The sequence below is a fragment of the Triturus cristatus genome, chromosome 3_1, assembly GCF_964204655.1.
Source record: "Triturus cristatus chromosome 3_1, aTriCri1.1, whole genome shotgun sequence".
Classification (NCBI taxonomy): domain Eukaryota; kingdom Metazoa; phylum Chordata; class Amphibia; order Caudata; family Salamandridae; genus Triturus; species Triturus cristatus.
In genome coordinates, this window is record NC_140583.1 from 225,229,167 (window position 1) to 225,246,615 (window position 17,449).

General features: G+C 46.1%; 1 protein-coding gene across 8 annotated transcripts in view; it reads left to right on the forward strand.

Moving 5' to 3' along the window:
- Positions 1-17,449, forward strand: part of HERC1 (HECT and RLD domain containing E3 ubiquitin protein ligase family member 1) — a 1,817,725-nt gene that overhangs the window by 768,485 nt on the left and 1,031,791 nt on the right. For 6 of the 8 annotated variants that reach the window (XM_085643727.1, XM_085643730.1, XM_085643729.1 and 3 more), the window contains one exon: positions 3,414-4,189. In XM_085643727.1, coding sequence (XP_085499853.1) covers positions 3,414-4,189 — 776 coding nt within the window. The remainder of the gene's footprint in view (positions 1-3,413; positions 4,190-17,449) is intronic. The other 2 variants (XM_085643731.1, XM_085643733.1) reach the window with 1 other exon arrangement.

Sequence of the window (17,449 nt, forward strand, 5' to 3'; positions counted from 1 at the left end):
GTTTTACGATTTCTAAAGGGCCTTACAAACAAGTTTCCTCCTACTCCTTTTATTGTGCCTCAATGGGACTTAAATCTTGTCTTAACCTATCTGATGGGTTCTCCCTTCGGGCCCTTACACAAGTGTCCCTTGAGACTGTTGTCTTTCAAGACGGTTTTTCTCATTGCAATCACCTCGGCAAGGAGGGTAAGTGAGCTTCAAGCTCTGAGTTCAAAACCCCCGTTCTTGAACATTCATGCTGAAAGAATGGTACTCAAGACCAGGGCTGCTTTTCGGCCTAAAGTGGTAACTCCCTTCCATCTGGGGCAGTCCATTACCCTTCCTACCTTCTATCTTCCCCCTCACCCTTCCAAGGAGGAGGAGCGGCTTCACCGTCTGGACCCTAAGAGGGCGGTGAGCTTCTACCTTGACAGGACAAAAGACTTTCGAGTTGACGACCAGCTCTTTGTGGGCTTTGTTGGCTGCAGGAAAGGCAGAGCGGTGCACAAGCGCACCCTTTCCAGAAGGATTGTCTTGTGCATCAAGATATGCTACTCTTTGGCTGGTAAGGAACCCCCAGAGGGTTTAAGGGCTCATTCTACTAGAGCTAAGTCTTCCACTTCTGCTTTGTCTAGAGGTGTTCCTGTGGAGGACATTTGTAGGGTGGCAACTTGGGCCTCCCTTCACACTTTCGCAAAGCATTACTGCTTGGATACCGAGGTGAGGAGGGACGGACATTTTGCTCGTTCCGTCCTTCAGGACATTTTGGTATAGAAGGGTGGACACCCTCCTCCGGAAAAGGGACTGCTGTGGGAACAAGGTGAGGAATCCACTGGCAGAAGTATCCATCAGAAGAACAAGTTACTTACCTTCGGTAACGCTTTTTCTGGTAGATACAGTATCTGCCTGTGGATTCCTCACTGACCCACCCGCCTCCCCGTTGTCCACCCTTGTATACCTACAATTCTAATAATGGTGTTTCAAAATGTATTTGTTACTGTCAGAGGCATTGTGTTATTTCTTTTGCCTTTCTATTTATTTTCCACACTGTGTGTGTTGATTTGTATATTATGTACTGTGTATACTGTGTATATATTGCTGTCAGTCCGTCCGTGTGCCTCGAAGGCACTGAAAAAAGGACAGAACTGACGTCATCACGCCGACGAGGTCTTCTTATGGAGCCGATGACGTCAGCGGAGTTGCGAGCGGAGCCGTGTCTCTGTGACGTCGTCTTCGACCTCATCGGCGTGGACTGCTACAAAAGTTTCCGAATGTTGCTGGCGCAGGGGATATTCACAAGGTGAGGAATCCAAAGGCAGAAAATGTATCCACCAGAAAAAGCGTTACCGAAGGTAAGTAACTTGTTCTTCCATCTTAAAGGTCCCATATTAGAGATTTGCATACTGGCATGAATGATTGGTTTTTGGGTTCCGTGTCTGAAGGCAGTAACTGCTGCTACCGGACGGGGGTAGTGGAGTGGGGCCGGAGGGGATTAAGGGAGAAAAAAACACTTACCTTGGAGCGGCCAGCCGCCACCTCTCCTCCGTCTTCTTCCTGTCTCCAGTCCCAGCCAGCAGCAGGAAGCATCCGAGCACACAGGCTCCCCTACAGCGTTCTGATTGGTCTGAGCGCCGTGGTTCAGCGCTCAGACGGGGACAGGGAGACTGCATGTTCCCCACCCGGCTGTGCATTACAGCCTGGTAGGGAACATGCAAAGTGCCAATGAACTGTTTGGCCAGCCCCAGAGGGCCAGCCCAACAGTCATGCGCACTTAGGGAGTGCAAGCCACTCCTCCCCTCCTCTGGCCAGCCCTGCCTCACATTGAACAAGGCGACTGACTGCATGCAATAGGTAAAATAAAATAATAACTATACATTATTGTCATTTTGTTTTGCATTTTGCGCAGTGGGGCAACACTCCTCTCCCTTAGTGGAGGAGCTGCCACTGTCTGAAGGCATGGACTAAGGCCAGGAAGACTCCCTGAGGTGGCACCATTGTGTGGCTCCAGCTGTCCCTTCAGGGCTGCAGTAGAGTCGTCACAAGCCACGTGACGCTACCTGCTAGCACGTAGGGATTATGCAAAAAAAAGTCTACTGGATCCAGGCTGGTACCTGGGGATATTCTCTAGGTGATTTATTTGTGATTAGATTATCCACCAGAAAGATCGTTACTGAAGGTAAGCAATGTGTTCTTTTTTTTTTTTTAGCACTCTTTGGGAGTGCATGTGTTTTTGCGTTCTCTTCCTTGCTAGCTGCTTCTATAACCACCCACTGCTGCTATGTTGTTCCCACCCTTTCCTTGCATTATTTTGCAGCCTGGGAGCTGTAATTAGGTACGTGCTACTGTCTTCTTTATATTGCACTTTGGCACACTTTTAAAGTTTTTTTTTCTTCCATTTACTGCTCCAGGATGGGCATCACCCTCTGAAAAATGGCTGCCGCCACATCACGAGTCTTACACCTCCACCTGCAAATTTTCTGCCCCAATGTGACTCATGAGCACATGTATTCACAATGGGGCCGAAAATGTGTGGGTTTTTTCTCTATGCTGATCTTGGTCAGCATGTTCCAGCGCCGAAATGGAGTGGCTCTGCACACAGTATTGAATTTCCCATTAGTATGGCTGGTGCATAAGGTTTGGGTATTCGCAGGCCTTATCTCATCAAAGGAAAGAATGCCAAATTTAGAGCATGTCAAAAATCTTTGAGGGAAAAAAAGGCTAACTTTGAAAACATGTATGAAAACACAAGCAAGCAAGAAGATGTCTTCTCCCACAGTGCCGAGATTCCTAGGTAAAGTAAGGCAACTACCTTTCGCCAACTTGAGTTTGGTGAAAAAGTCATCTAGGTTTTTTCTAGGAAGGAATAATTATTGTAGGCTTATAAACGGGAGGAGGAACATGTGTTGAGCAAAGTGTTTTACTGTCATACAACAGTGAAACAGGTCACTGATAATTTAGGTGTCTAAATTAATTTACCTTCCTGTTTTAAAGACTTAAAGTATATACCCGTAAAGACTTCTGGAGTAATTTGTTAATAGTTTATGTTGCTAGGCCTGTGGTATGTCTGTGCCCTATTTTCTCAAATGTGTAAATGCCTTAAAATTTGAATTGCTGCATTAGAACGCATTGCAAATCCACATGTATCACCCATACTAGCATGTTTAATTTAAGAAGGTATCATTAATGCCACCTAAAGAATGTGTGTGTGTATATATGTATTCTTACCTAAATATGTTTTCTTTCTACCTTTGTGTCATTTTTTTGTTTTGAATATGTGAGCTCACTTTCTTTTCTTTTATTCTGGTTCCTGTACACTCCTTCATTTGGTAACAATTTGTGGTTTTTGCTTCTGTATGTGTTTCATTATTTCCTGCACTTTCCTCTTGTCTATCCCTCACTTGCTTCTTCCTGTGTCATTCTGATCTTTATTAAAGCTTCCCAACTTTTTGGTCGCCTAGTGACACACCGTTGTATAACCTGGAGCCCTGTGAGCCGATGCCCTTTGATGTCTCAAGATTCCGTGGGCTAACTGCCTCTGTGCTACTGGACCTAACCTTTCTCACCGGCATTCACGAGGACCTGGGCAAGCCGACGACCAAGCGACATGATAAGAAGCACAGACATGAGTCTGAGGAGAAATGTGACACAGAGCAGAAGACAGACGGCGAGTACACATGCGACCTCCGTCCTGGCTCCGGGTTTGAGGAGGCCAGAGGTAACTGCACAACAACTTCCAAGCTTGAAAGTGAACTTGCTTCATTTTCCTTAGATGCTGCACCCCTGGGTGTTGAGGTCCCGCATCTTCCCATGGAAGGGAAAAGAAAAAATCATGAACACGCCTTGAGAAACCATGATATTGTGCAATCTGAAAACCGAGCAGTGCAGTTATCCTACATCTACCTTGGGGCAATGAAATCACTTAGTGCTCTGCTAAGTTGCAGCAAATATGCGGAATTATTGCTAATACCAAAGGCCCTTGCAGAAAATGGTCACAATTCGGACTGTGCTAGCTCCCCAGTTGTCCATGAAGACGTTGAAATGCGAGCTGCTCTTCAGTTCCTTATGCGTCACATGGTTAAACGGGCCGTCATGCGATCACCCATAAAGAGAGCCCTGGGACTGGCAGACCTGGAGCGAGCACAAGCCATTATATACAAGCTCGTGGTTCATGGGCTGCTGGAGGAGCAGTTCGGTGGCCGAATCAAGCAAGGTAAATGTGCATATTCTTTAAACTTGCCTACTAGACTGTTTTTGTTACTGTTAGTGTGGCTAATGAACCAGCAAATGACCAGTGTGCGCGGCAATACACCCATTTACGCTTGCAAAAGCATGTAAAAGCTGTTATGAATCAATGGCCCATTATGCTTCATTAGTTAGTGACTAACACACGGGCTGCTAGGATGTAGATAGACCGACAATTTGAGTGTTGGGTTGTGAAGGTTGAATTGTGGGCACATGAAAGGGACTGGGTTTCTCTGAAGCAGAGTTTGTTTTCTTGGATTTCTAATCAGATGTTTCTGGTTACTTACATCTAAATCTATTTTTATTCACTACTCAGCAATGCAACGGCTGTTGAGGTTTGGGGAAAAGGCTGTTGGGGTTTGGGGAAAATACAACAGAGACAAGCTAATTTATACAAAGTAATAAAGATTTCTTAAAAGGACATGAGTGAGCTTGCTATTCTGAGGGACTGTTTAGTACAGGTGGTACACTGATTTATTGAGAGTGATCAAAAGATAAGATAATGTACTATACCTGTTGATGAGCAGAGCCTTAATTGTAGCTTTACCCCCATTTCAAATTGTAGATGTTTTTCTGGTATACTTTACCCGCAGATTCATTACTTTGTTAATCTTCCAGGCATCCAACTGGATCCAGAATTGCTCTCAATAGCTTCTGTGTGTCAACATTTGGCTTCTGTCACTAATCTGTCTCTACTCTAGATGTGATTACTGGCGTTTCTTCCTCTTTTTTTGCTCCATTTATTTTATTGAAGTGTTTTCCTCTCAAAAACATTTGGCAGTTTGCGGTGATATCTCCCAAATACGATAAGGTTTACACTCTCATGTGTGTCACAAACAAGTGTGGCAAGGACCCGCACCATTTTTAGGTCTCGGCCTGGCAAAAAGCAGCGCATGCACTGCTCAGCCATGCAGAGGGCCTTTTGGAATCGCTACGATTCCAGCGTGCACGCGGGGAGACAAACAAGACAAAAGATGTGCACGCGGGGATTGGATGCTTTACTGGCGGCATGGGACCTGCACCATTTTTAGGTCTCGGCCTGGCAAAAAGCAGCGCATGCACTGCTCAGCCATGCAGAGGGCCTTTTGGAATCGCTACGATTCCAGCGTGCACGCGGGGAGACAAACAAGACAAAAGATCTGCACGCGGGGATTGGATGCTTTACTGGTGGCGTGACACTCTGGGGACTTTTTTTTCCGCCGCCAGTCCCCACGTGCACATCTTCTGTCTGCCCTGTAAAGTGCCCGTGCTTGTTTTACAAGGATTGGCAAGGAGCAAAGACTTCCTATCTGGAAGTCGTAGTCCCTGTTCACCATCATTGAGTGAAAGTGCCACATTACACTGGTTTGTCCAACAAAAACTGTACTTGAGTGGGATGTTTCTGATGACAAGGAGCTGATCTAGATCTTTCTTTTTTAAATTTCCAAATCACAAATGCTAATTGAGGAAAGTGAAAGGTCTTGTTTTTTTCTAGTGCTATGTATTGTGCCCGGGCTCGCAGCTACTGCTTTTCCAACACGCAAATTGTGCACATTGTGGAAAGATTCATCCGCTGTTTGTCATCTGCTCAAATATTTACATCCTGTCTTTGGCACCGAGCAGCTGAAAGAACTCTGTTCACACTGAAATCGAACAATAGCAAAAGTTTATGTATTAATAGATTCATGAAGTCCCATTCCTGCCACATCAGTGCTCGCACCAAGCTTAAAATGCGACACAATGAAAATACATAAATGATTATCACGTTTGTTTAGAAATAGGTATCCGATTTTTTTGTAATGATGTGTGGATAACTGTGAGAAGTTGGCCTGGTATATGATGTTCACTAGTTAAAGTGACCACCTTGTACCATGCCAAGCAACCCTTATGGTGTGGTTGTAAGTCAACCTTTTCGGACTAGCTGCCCTAGTGGTAGCGTAGGCTAAGCAGTCTTTGAGGCTAAACTCATGAAGCGTGTTAAGCCAGCTGTTTTACCAAATGCAACCCCCTTTTATACCAATGAAAGGACACCACACAGATATATATTCAAAATATATATGTATTTATTTCTCAGAGTAACCCCTAGTCTCTTTATGAGCACAGGAGCACAAATCGTCAAACAAGATTACAGTAGAATACACAGAAGTTGCACTTTATATGGATAGGCCCTGGTGGCCACTCGAACCATATACTAAAATAGTGGTATAAGTACCACGAACAGAAAAGGGAAAAGGCCTAGGGCCTCTAGAATCGCTGGGCCTACAAGGAGCTAACTTCAGTTAGTGACCAGGAGGTCCACGGGTTGCGTGTGCAGAGCAAATAGTCACACGCGAGCTCCCATAGGTTTCAATGGGTGCGTAAAAAGTACAAAGTTACTGCAAAAGGAATCTTCCGGATGACCTAGGAACTTAAGATTGGAAACACAGACACTAGAGATGATTCTCTACACTTGGGCACCGGAGTGCCAGCTTTACCTCACCCACAGGAAGCGGGTGCATAGGCCTCGAAGTGCGTCGGGTTTCTTCTATCTGTTCCGTGGAGCCTGTAGATAAAGATGCTGCAGGCGGTCGGTCTGGAAGAGATGCGGTGGATCCAAGAGTGGATCGGAGATGTTGAAGACCTGTAAGCAGAGGGGACAGTGTTCACAGTCACTAGCCAGTGACCGGCGTGGCACCAGGTGGGTACCAGGCGATGTCGGGTGCAAACAGGAAGAAAGGTGTAGCTTGTCTCTGCAGCCACGTGGTCCCTGAAGGTCGACGACGTCCAGGAGTCGAGTCACGAGCTGTCCCACGCAGGCTCTCGCTGTCGGCGGTGTCGGCGACTTGATCGAAGCAAACAAGCCTTGGCAAAAGCAATTGTTGTAGGAAAGGAAATAAGCTGATGGTTCTGACCAGCAAGGTCAGAGGGACTGCTCCTTTGGAGGGGAGCAAGGGCCAGTCTGGAGCAACCAGACCAGCGGTGTATTTCGTGAAGTTCGTCGCCAAGATGGCCACTAGCCAGCGGGCCAGCAACCGGTTAGGCGCGTCGAGTGGCAAAATGCAGAAGGGCCCCACGCAGATCGTGGAGATGCTGGAGGGCTCACCTTTGGTGCAAATGCTGCTCGGATGTTGGGCTTCTCAGATCCCAAAGCACAACTTGGAGGGAGCCTCGGTTGTTGCACTTGTCAGCTTGTCGTAGTCGTTCCAAGATGGCTGGCTCCACGTGTCTCGGTGCCTCCACGGGTCTCCTCTTTTCAGGGACTGTGGATCGGGCGGTGAGAGGTCTGGAGGTCCAGGTCTTGTCAGTCTCTGGGCTCGGGCTCCGGCGGGAGGCGGCGGCAAAGCAGACGTTGATTCGCTGGATGGTGCTTGCGTTAGCAAGGTGGTCACTCCCTGACCACAGGGGAGATTGGCTTCAGTCCTCTGTGCAGCAGAGCGTCGAAGTTCCCGTCTTCTTCTTAGTGTTAAGTTGATTCCAGGATGTCTGAAGTCTTAGGACACAGCTCCTACCTTTAAGCGGATTCTAGGGGCCGGACTACCTGCTAGGTCCCTCCCTATGGGTGGGACCAGGAAGGGGGGTGGTTACACCCCCAATCCTTTGTCCAGCTCGCCCCAGGCCCGGGACTGGTGTGCCCCAGGACCGGTTTGAACTGGCATATGCACCGAGGCTCCTTGTGAGCCACAGGCATGTCTGGTTTCTTTCAAGCCCTACCTGACCAATACACAAAATCCTGTCTGGGGTGGTGCACGCACCTCCCCTGGCAGGAAACCCTTTGTCCACACCTCCCAAGCTGGAAGGACTCCCAGCAGCAGGAGGGCAGACTTGTGTCTGTGGTGGCAGCATCCATTTTGTGGAGCTGAGGCTATGTCTGATTTTACCCGGGTTTCAGGTACTGTACATGTCGTGTCCCTCTAGAGGGGTGGAATGCTAACCCCGCCGCCAGAATTGGCGAGGGGTTAGTATTCCAATTCGTATGACACCTTACTCGACATGTTTTGATAAAGTCAAACCAAAGATAGCATTTAACCGCGAGGTTCATAATGCACTTAAGAGTATATGGTATGACGATATCTGGAAACAGTAGAAGGAAGTTGTTCCGACCACTGCAGACAGGCTCAGCTCATGCCAGAGCACCATCTCACATGGAACCAAGCACTCTGCCTTCAGGATTGTTAAGGCCTGCCATAGGAGTGACTTATAGGTTACCAGGTGTCCCATTTAAGGTTAGGTATAGGTATACTACACCTAAGTAAGAGGTGATTACACCAACTTACCCCAGCTGAGTGATCAGCCAGTTGTGTCAAATTGTTAGGCCAAGCCTGGGGTGGCATAATACATGCTTCAGCCCCTGGCAGGCCTTGGGTACACCAATGCCCTGGGTACCTAGTGTACACTGGTACAGGGGCTGACAGGGTGATCCAACCAATTGGGTATGTACCTAGGGTACATGGAGTCCATTTTAAAGAGAGAACAGCCAGGCTGAGATCCTGAATAGCAGGATCTCAGGCCAACTAAGTCGAAAAACCAGCTAGACACTAGGCAAAAATTTGGGGGTAACCATAGTCAGATATCCACCTTCCTACAATAACATTTGCAAAATTACACTTATTTTGTGAAATACATTCCAGTGATCCTGCAAATATCTCTGCAAGAGTATAACTCCCCAAGAAAAGTCACAGGAGCTACCGGGTTGTCTAGAAAATGTCTCTCTGCATGACGTGTTCTAATTAAACCAATCTCCTGCAGGTTATAAAACACGCAAACGTTTGTATTAAGAAAAATAATGAAAACTTGCACTTTTAATGGTAGTCGTTCAATGTTTCTGGTAGGTTTACTACTCACTCTATACTACTCTCTACTACTCACTCTCTACTAATCACTCTCCACTACTCACTCTCCACTACTCACTCTCTACTACTCACTCTCTACTACCCACTCTCTACTACTCACTACTACTCACTCTCTACTACTCTCTACTCACTCTCTACTACTCACTCTCTATTACTCTCTACTACTCACTCTCTCTACCACTCTCTCTACTACTCTCTCTACTACTCACTCTCTACTACTCACTCTCTACTACTCACTCTCTATTAATCTGTTACTCTCTACTACTCTACTACTCACTCTCTCTACTACGCTCTACTACTCACTACTACTCACTCTCTACTACTCACTCTCTACCACTCTCTCTACTACTCTCTACTACTCACTCTCTACTACTCACTCTCTACCACTCTCTACTACTCTCTACTACTCACTCTCTATGACTCACTCTCTACGACTCACTCTACGACTCTACTACTCTACTACACTCTCTACTACTCACTACTACTCTACTACTCACTCTACTACTCACTCTACTACTCACTCTCTACTACTCTCTACTACTCTCTCTACTACTCACTCTCTATTACTCTCTATTACTCTCTACTACTCTCTACTCACTCTCTACTACTCTACTCTCCTCTCTACTCCCCCCTACTACTCACTCCCTAATACTCTGTACGACTCACTCTCTGCTACTCTCTACTACTCACTCTACTGCTCTACTACTCACTCTCTAATACTCTCTACTGCTCACTCTACTACTCACTCTCTACTACTCACTCTCTACTACTCACTCTTTTCTACTACTCTTTACTACTCACTCTACTACTCTCTACTAATCACGCTCTACTACTCACGCTCTACTACTCTCTACTCTCTACTAACGCTCTACTACTCTCTACTACTCTCTCTACTACTCTACTACTCACTCTACTACTCTGTACTACTCTCGACTCACTCTCTACTACTCACTCTCTATCACTCTGTACTACTCACTCTCTCTACTACTCTCTACCACTCACTCTCTACTACTCACTCTACTACTCACTCTACTACTCACTCTACTACTCACTCTACTACTCGCTCTCTACGACTCACTCTACGACTCACTCTACGACTCACTCTACGACTCACTCTACGACTCACTCTTTACTAATCACTCTACGACTCACTCTCTACTACACTCTCTACTACTCTCTACTACACTCTCTACTACTCTCTCTACTACTCACTCTACTACTCACTCTCTACTACTCACTCTCTACTACTCACTCTCTACTACTCACTCTCTACTACTCACTCTCTACTTCACTCTACTACTCACTCTACTACTCACTCTACTACTCACTACTACTCATTCTCTATGACTCACTCTCTACGACTCACTCTACGACTCACTCTACGACTCACTCTACGACTCACTCTACGACTCACTCTACGACTCACTCTCTACGACTCACTCTACGACTCACTCTCTACGACTCACTCTCTACTAATCACTCTCTACTACTCTACTACTCACTCTCTACTACTCTTTACTCTCTTATCTCTACTACTCACCCTCTACTACTCTCTGCTCTCTAATACTCACTCTTTACTATTACTCTCTACTACTCTACTCTCTACTCCCTACCACTCACTCTCTACTACTCACTCTCTGCTACTCTCTACTACTCACTCTACTACTCACTCTCTACTACTCTCTACTGCTCACTCTACTACTCTCTACCACTCACTCTCTTCTACTACTCTCTACTACTCACTCTCTACTACTCTCTACTAACACTCTACTACTCTACTCTCTACTACTTTCTCTACTACTCTACTACTCACTCTACTACTCTCTACTACTCTCTCTACTCACTCTACTACTCACTCACTACTACGCTCTACTACTCTACTACTCACTCTCTACTACTCACTCTCTACTACTCACTCTCTACTATTCTCTCTACTATTCTCTCTACTATTCTCTCTACTATTCTCTCTACTACTCTCTCTCTACTACTCACTCTACTACTCTCTACTATTCTCTCTACTACTCTACTACTCACTCTCCACTACTCTCCACTACTCACTCTCTACTACTCACTCTCTACTACTCACTCTCTACTACTCACTCTCTACTACTCTCTACTCACTCTCTACTACTCTACTCTCTACTCTCTACTACTCACTCTCTACTCTCTACTACTCACTCTCTACTACTCACTCTCTATTAATCTGTTACTCTCTACTACTCACTCTCTACTACTCTCTACTACTCACTCTCTACTACTCACTCTCTACTACTCACTCTCTACTACTCACTCTCTACTACTCACTCTGCTACTCTCTACTACTCACTCTCTACGACTCACTCTGCTACTCTCTACTACTCACTCTCTACGACTCACTCTCTACGACTCTACTACACTCTCTACTATTCTCTCTACTATTCTCTCTACTACTCACTCTCTACTACTCACTCTCTACTACTCTCTACTCACTCTCTACTACTCTACTCTCTACTACTCACTCTCTTCTACTCTCTCTACTACTCTCTTCTACTCTCTACTCATTCGCTACTACTCACTCTCTACTACTCTCTTCTACTCACTCTACTTCTCACTCTACTAACTCTACTACTATACTACTCACTCTCTACTACTCTCTTACTACTCACTCTCTACTACTCTCTACTGCTCACTCCACCACTCACTCTCAACTCTCTGCTACTCACTCTCTACTATTCACTCTCTACTATTCACTCTCTACCTCTCTCTCTCTACTACGCTCTACCTCTCTACCTCTACCTCTCTCTACCTCTCTTGCGTAGAGAGGTAGAGAGAGAGGTACTCTCTACCTCTCTCTACCTCTCTCTACGCGCACACATAACACACACATATATATATATGCAGTTATATATATGTATGTGTATATCTATACATACATACATATATAAACATATATATTCATCTGCATATCTATATAAATACAAATATAAATGCATGCATACATATATGCATACATATGCATATTATGTACATGAAAGTTTGAAAAACACTAATAAAAGCAAAGCTGATAAGCCACCTAATTACAAACAGAATTTCTTTAACTTAAACGAGGGCGAGACCTATTGCATTTTCAATGCTTGTTTGTCTTTGTCTCGGTACCAAGAATGACGCCAAGTCCTCTGACAAATGCTCACTGATGCACCCAAAGGCACTCATGGAGCCAGAAGGTAACTCTGCGTTGCAGAACACATCAAACTATGTTGGTTCCGATCCAAATCATCTTCGTCACATAAGTCGAAGTCGACGCACAGGTCGAAGAAATCACCCAAGAAGCACAAAGGTAGTTTTTGAGAACTAGATGCTCCCGCACCACAGTTGAAGTCGAACAGTCAGCATTCCAGTAATCAGACTCCAGCTTTTCTGCCTTTTTCAAATCCGATGCAGATTTCTGGAGCCGATGCGCCCAAATTCCCCAGGATATTGTTGACTCTGCAGCAAACTGCAACCTAGAAGATAGCTAGGCTTCAGATCTTAGCTCCTGCTCCCTCCTAGCCCCACGGATCCTTTGTGAACTGAAGTTACACTTGAAGTTTACCTGTTCCGCTACAAGCGCCGGGCCATGTAGCAATTTGTACTATTCGTAGTGGTGGACTTGAGAGTTCAACCTACCTGAAGGGTTCTTATGTTCAGGCTCTGTATTCTACAGCCATTTTAATTTTGCAGTACTGTTTAGCTAGTATATCCGCTTTGTAGTTCCACAGCCTCATAGACGCTGACCTCAAGGCAATGAACTGTACGTCAGTCCTGTGGAGCTCAGGCAGATGTTTCCAGGTATGAAGTAATTTCACTGTCTTGGTAGAATAGTTGTTCATATCCATATTGACAAATCCAATGCTAGGTTTCATTGAAATGAACTAGAAGGAGCGCATTGTCTCCACAGCTGAGTAGTTCACATTTCAGACTAGTTTAGGCAACAACACACTGTAGGAAGCAGGCTCTGTATATACTAAACCAAAGTAGGGTATAGTGTGCACAGAGTCCAGGGAATCCCAGGAGGTATAGCAGAGGCTAAATTAGATAATAACTAACAGCTCTCTTTGTGGTAGTGTGGTCGAGCAGTTAGGCTTATCAGGAAGGTGTGTTAAGCATGTATTGTATTCACTCAATCAAGGCTGATGGCACACGCTCAGACAAAATTCTGACCAATCAGGGAAGTAAAATAAAGTTGTACTTATGTTTTATTTCGAGAACAAGCAGGACTTGGCACAGGTAATTGAAATATATTCTCAAATGCAAGACTTAACAGGGAAATGCAGTTTTGATTGAATTTGATAGCGTTGCAGGTTTGTATTGGCTTTTAAAACAGTTTAAAATAAATAAAGATTACTTTGGCATACTTGTAAATTACTTTTGGATTTCATCAACTACTTGAGTTGATATGCCTAGATATCACACCGTGGATTCTACAATACAAAGGTAAGTAAGACCCTTGTTGATTTAAAGCACAGTTATTTTTCTTCCATATAAAACACAGGTCAATACTTGGACATTTTTAGGAGCAAAAACTTGTAATATTGGTTCTTGTGGGGGATAGAAGGTTATCGGTTTGCAGGTAAGTAAACAACTTGCAAGAATAGTTTTTTGTGGTTAGAAGCAAGATTCCCTAAGGTTCAGTTAGGCACTCAAATTGCACCTAAAGCGGCACTAGGGCGGCTGGGTGCATAGTGCAGGGGTCCAATGTTAGCGAATGAGGCTAGAGGGGGGCATTGGTCAGGGGCTGCTTACGAGCAGGCCACTGCACTATGCAGGCCACTGCACTATGCACTATGCAAAGCTCCTGGGGTTAAGATTAGCACTGCAGGGGTCAACAATCTGGCACTGAGGTGGCCGGAAGCAGAGTGCCAAGAGGACGTCAGGGACCCTGTGGTTTGCACTGGAGACCTCCGGTTGGAAGAAGAGGCTGCAGGCTCGGGCAGGAAGGCTTCCTGAAGGTGAGCACCAGCTGGAGAGGTAAGTTAGGTTTTTGGGGAATGCCTGGGCACTGTTGGTTGGGCCACCCAAGGCCATGTGGCCTCGGGTACAGGTGTGTCTTTTGGCATCGGGTCTTCTTACCAGCTCCGGTCAAAGTCTGGGAGACCCTTCAGGTTGAGGCTGCAGGCGTCTGCTTGATGCTCGAGGTAGGTTGATATCACCAGACCAGGTCAGGATAGCTGGGGAGCCCTCCTCTGGGTGTTAGGCCACTCGAACTGGGACTGTGGACGTCTGGTACAGAGTTGTGCAGAACTACAGAGCTGCCGTGTTCCAGGTTCTGGTTGGGAGTCTTTGTTGAGCAAATTTGGTGCTCATGGGAAGCAGAGTCTTTAGGATGAGTTCAGGACAGGTCCTCTAGGTTCTGGGCGTTGCTGGCTGCTGGGCTCGCCAGGGTTCTTGTTGTAGGCAGGTTGTAGATGGGACAGGCTGGTAGGGCTGGGGCCAAAGCAGTAGGTGGCCTCTTCTTCATGGGTCAGCACTGCTCTTCGATCCTTTGTTCTTCGAGAAGGCAAGGTTTAAGGTTGCTCCTAATTACTAAAATTAAGGGAGTATGTAGAGGTGTGCAGGTCGGGACCAATGGGTCACTTCCTTGGGGTGAGTACACCTATTATGCCACCCTCCAGTGGGAGGAGGGTATGAGCCTCTCACTAATTGGCTGGGTCCCCTCATCTTCAAGATGGAGGGGACTGAGATGTGTGCTTCACTTCTCCTCCTAACTTTGTTTTCCCACCAATTCTCCCACCCAAAGTGGGGGGTCAGAACCGGTGGGAGCGAGTTGCTGGGGGCAGCAGAAGGCAGGAACAGCTTACAAAAGCGGTAGGCCTTTAAAGCTTCCCCTTAGTGGACCTAACCCATCCTGGGGGAGTAGGCATGACACCTCAGCCCATAATGGGCTTTGTTTCTGGAACCAGAGAGCAGAGGCCCTCTACCCAGGGGTCCAGAAACCTGTCTGGTGGTGGCAAATGGCAGGCAGCCATTCAGGAACCACACCAGGGCTGGTCGTTTTTCTGGGGGCGTCACGAAGATGCCCTCTGAGTGCATCTTACATTAAAGCCCAATCTGGTATCAGTTGAATGTGCTGAGAAGTTTGCTACCAAACTTCCCAGGTTTTAGTAAAGCCGTTTTGGAGCTGTGGCGTTCGTAATAACCAACTCCTAGACCATATACTCTTTTATGGCTTTACTGCACCTGCACCTTAGGGGTACAGTGCTTGTGCAACTGTACACTCACCTGGGGGATAATACACCCTGCTAGATGGGTGAGTTACCTAGGCCCCAGGCAGTAGGTTGCAGGCATGGCACACAGGGATGTGTGCCATGTCGTCTCTTCACTTTTCTCTGCACCAAAACACACACCTTGCAATGGCAGTGTGTGGGTGTTACGGTGCAGGATCTCTAAGGCTAGCACAATAGAAGCCCTAGTGGGCCCTCATACAAATCAAATACACAACCCTCTCCATCTAGAGGTTTCTGTAAAGGCAGGTACAGGAAAATAATTTCAAAGGCAGAGGTAAAGGCACACCTTCACGTACCTCTCCATCTCCCAATAAACAGTGACTTGGGTGCAATTTCCCCTGACCATTTTACACCTGTTTCGGAGAGACTACAACACTTCTTTCCCATTTGGTAATCAATAACATCAGACAAATGGGTATTAGACATTATTAAACATGGTTATTATCTGGAGCTTGCCAGCAATCGTCCCAATATTCCACCTCACACTCACAAACTTTCTTTACAGCACCAACAGCTCCTCAAAAAAGAAGTGCAGGCTCTTCTAACAAAAGGAGCTTTAGAACCAATTCCATTACTACACTGCGGATGAGGGGTTTACTCACTGTACTTCATTAAAAAGGACGGGTCTCTAAGACCAATCTTAGATCTCAGAACTTTAAACCTGCACACACTGTCAGAACACTTCCATATGGGTACACTTCAGCAAGTGCTTCCACAGCAAGGCAACTTTATGTCCACACTAGACTTAAAGGACGCTACCTCCACATTCTTATTAACCTAGCACATCGCAAATATCTCAGATTTGTGATGCCAGTTTATTACTATCAGTTCAAAGTACTCACATCTGGAGTTACTACTGCTCCCAAAGTGTTCACAAAATGTCTAGCAGTAGTAGCAGCTCATAAGACAACAAATTAATGTCTTCCCATATCTAGACGATTGGCTCATCAAAGCCAGTACACACTACCAGTGTTTACAACTCACTCGAACTACAATACACCTTCCTCAATTGGGATTTACAGTCAATGTGCACAAGTCCCATTGTTTCTTATATAGGCACAGGTAGTAACCAGACCTTTCACCTACGTTTCCCCTGCCATTACACTACATAACGGTTCTTGGTACTGACCTTTTACCTAGTTACGGTACTGCTTATATGATGTGGGGTTCCCCCAAAAACTAGCTTCATACATTATGCAGAAGGATTCTTGGAATCTCAGCAGGACTACCATCTCCTGCATAATAACTATGTATAAGGGTCATTCCTTCCGTCATCCTAGTCCGACAAGACACAGCAAGGTAGATCCCCTGAGTGTAACACTTTGGGTTTATAAACACCATATTTTTGCTGAGGGAGAGAGAGGAGAAAAAGGACTTCATGCTGACACACTGACTTAAGACACTGAGGTTCCTGCATGCAAACACTCCAACTCGCAGTGGTCTTGCATCCCTCGCGCGGTGTCCATCTCGAGACCAAGACGGGGTCTCACAGTCTCTCACTTCAGGTAATAGGGTTGACTTTATCCTAGAGGGATTCTTGGCTCTACACCTACATCCATGCTAGGTACACTTGGGCACATCTATTCTGATGGATACATCTGCCAGTGGATTCCTCACCTTGTGAATATCCCCTGCGCCAGCATTCCACAGAACTTTTTTCCCCAGCTCTCTACGCCGACGTGGACGTCATAATGCTTCGGCTCCGCTCGCGACTCAGCATGACGTCACCGCAGCCATAAGAGAGCCACGTCAGCGTGATGACGTCAGATCCCTTTTTTCCGCACCGTCGACGCGTAACGGTTTTCCAGCACTCTCCTGCTACTTTGTAGTCTTGTAGTGGGTTACTGTTTGTGAATTCACCATGTCTTCGACTAGGAAGTCAGGTTTCAAACCTTGTAGGGAATGTGGGGGCCACATGTCAATGACTGAACCCCATGAAGATTGTTTGTGGTGCCTTTCTTCGGACCACGATGTGGAGGACTGTTCCAGCTGCAGAAGAATGAACCCCAAGGCCTTGAAGGAGAGAGAGGCGAAGCTCTTCATGGCCAAGGCGAAGAAGGAAAAGAGGGGTAGGAAGAAGGAGATATTGAGGCCGGAGTCGTCGACTTCACACTCTTCGAAGTCACATCCCAAGAAAAGAAAGCATAGCTCTCGGCGCCGGTCTTCGAAGAGCAAGAC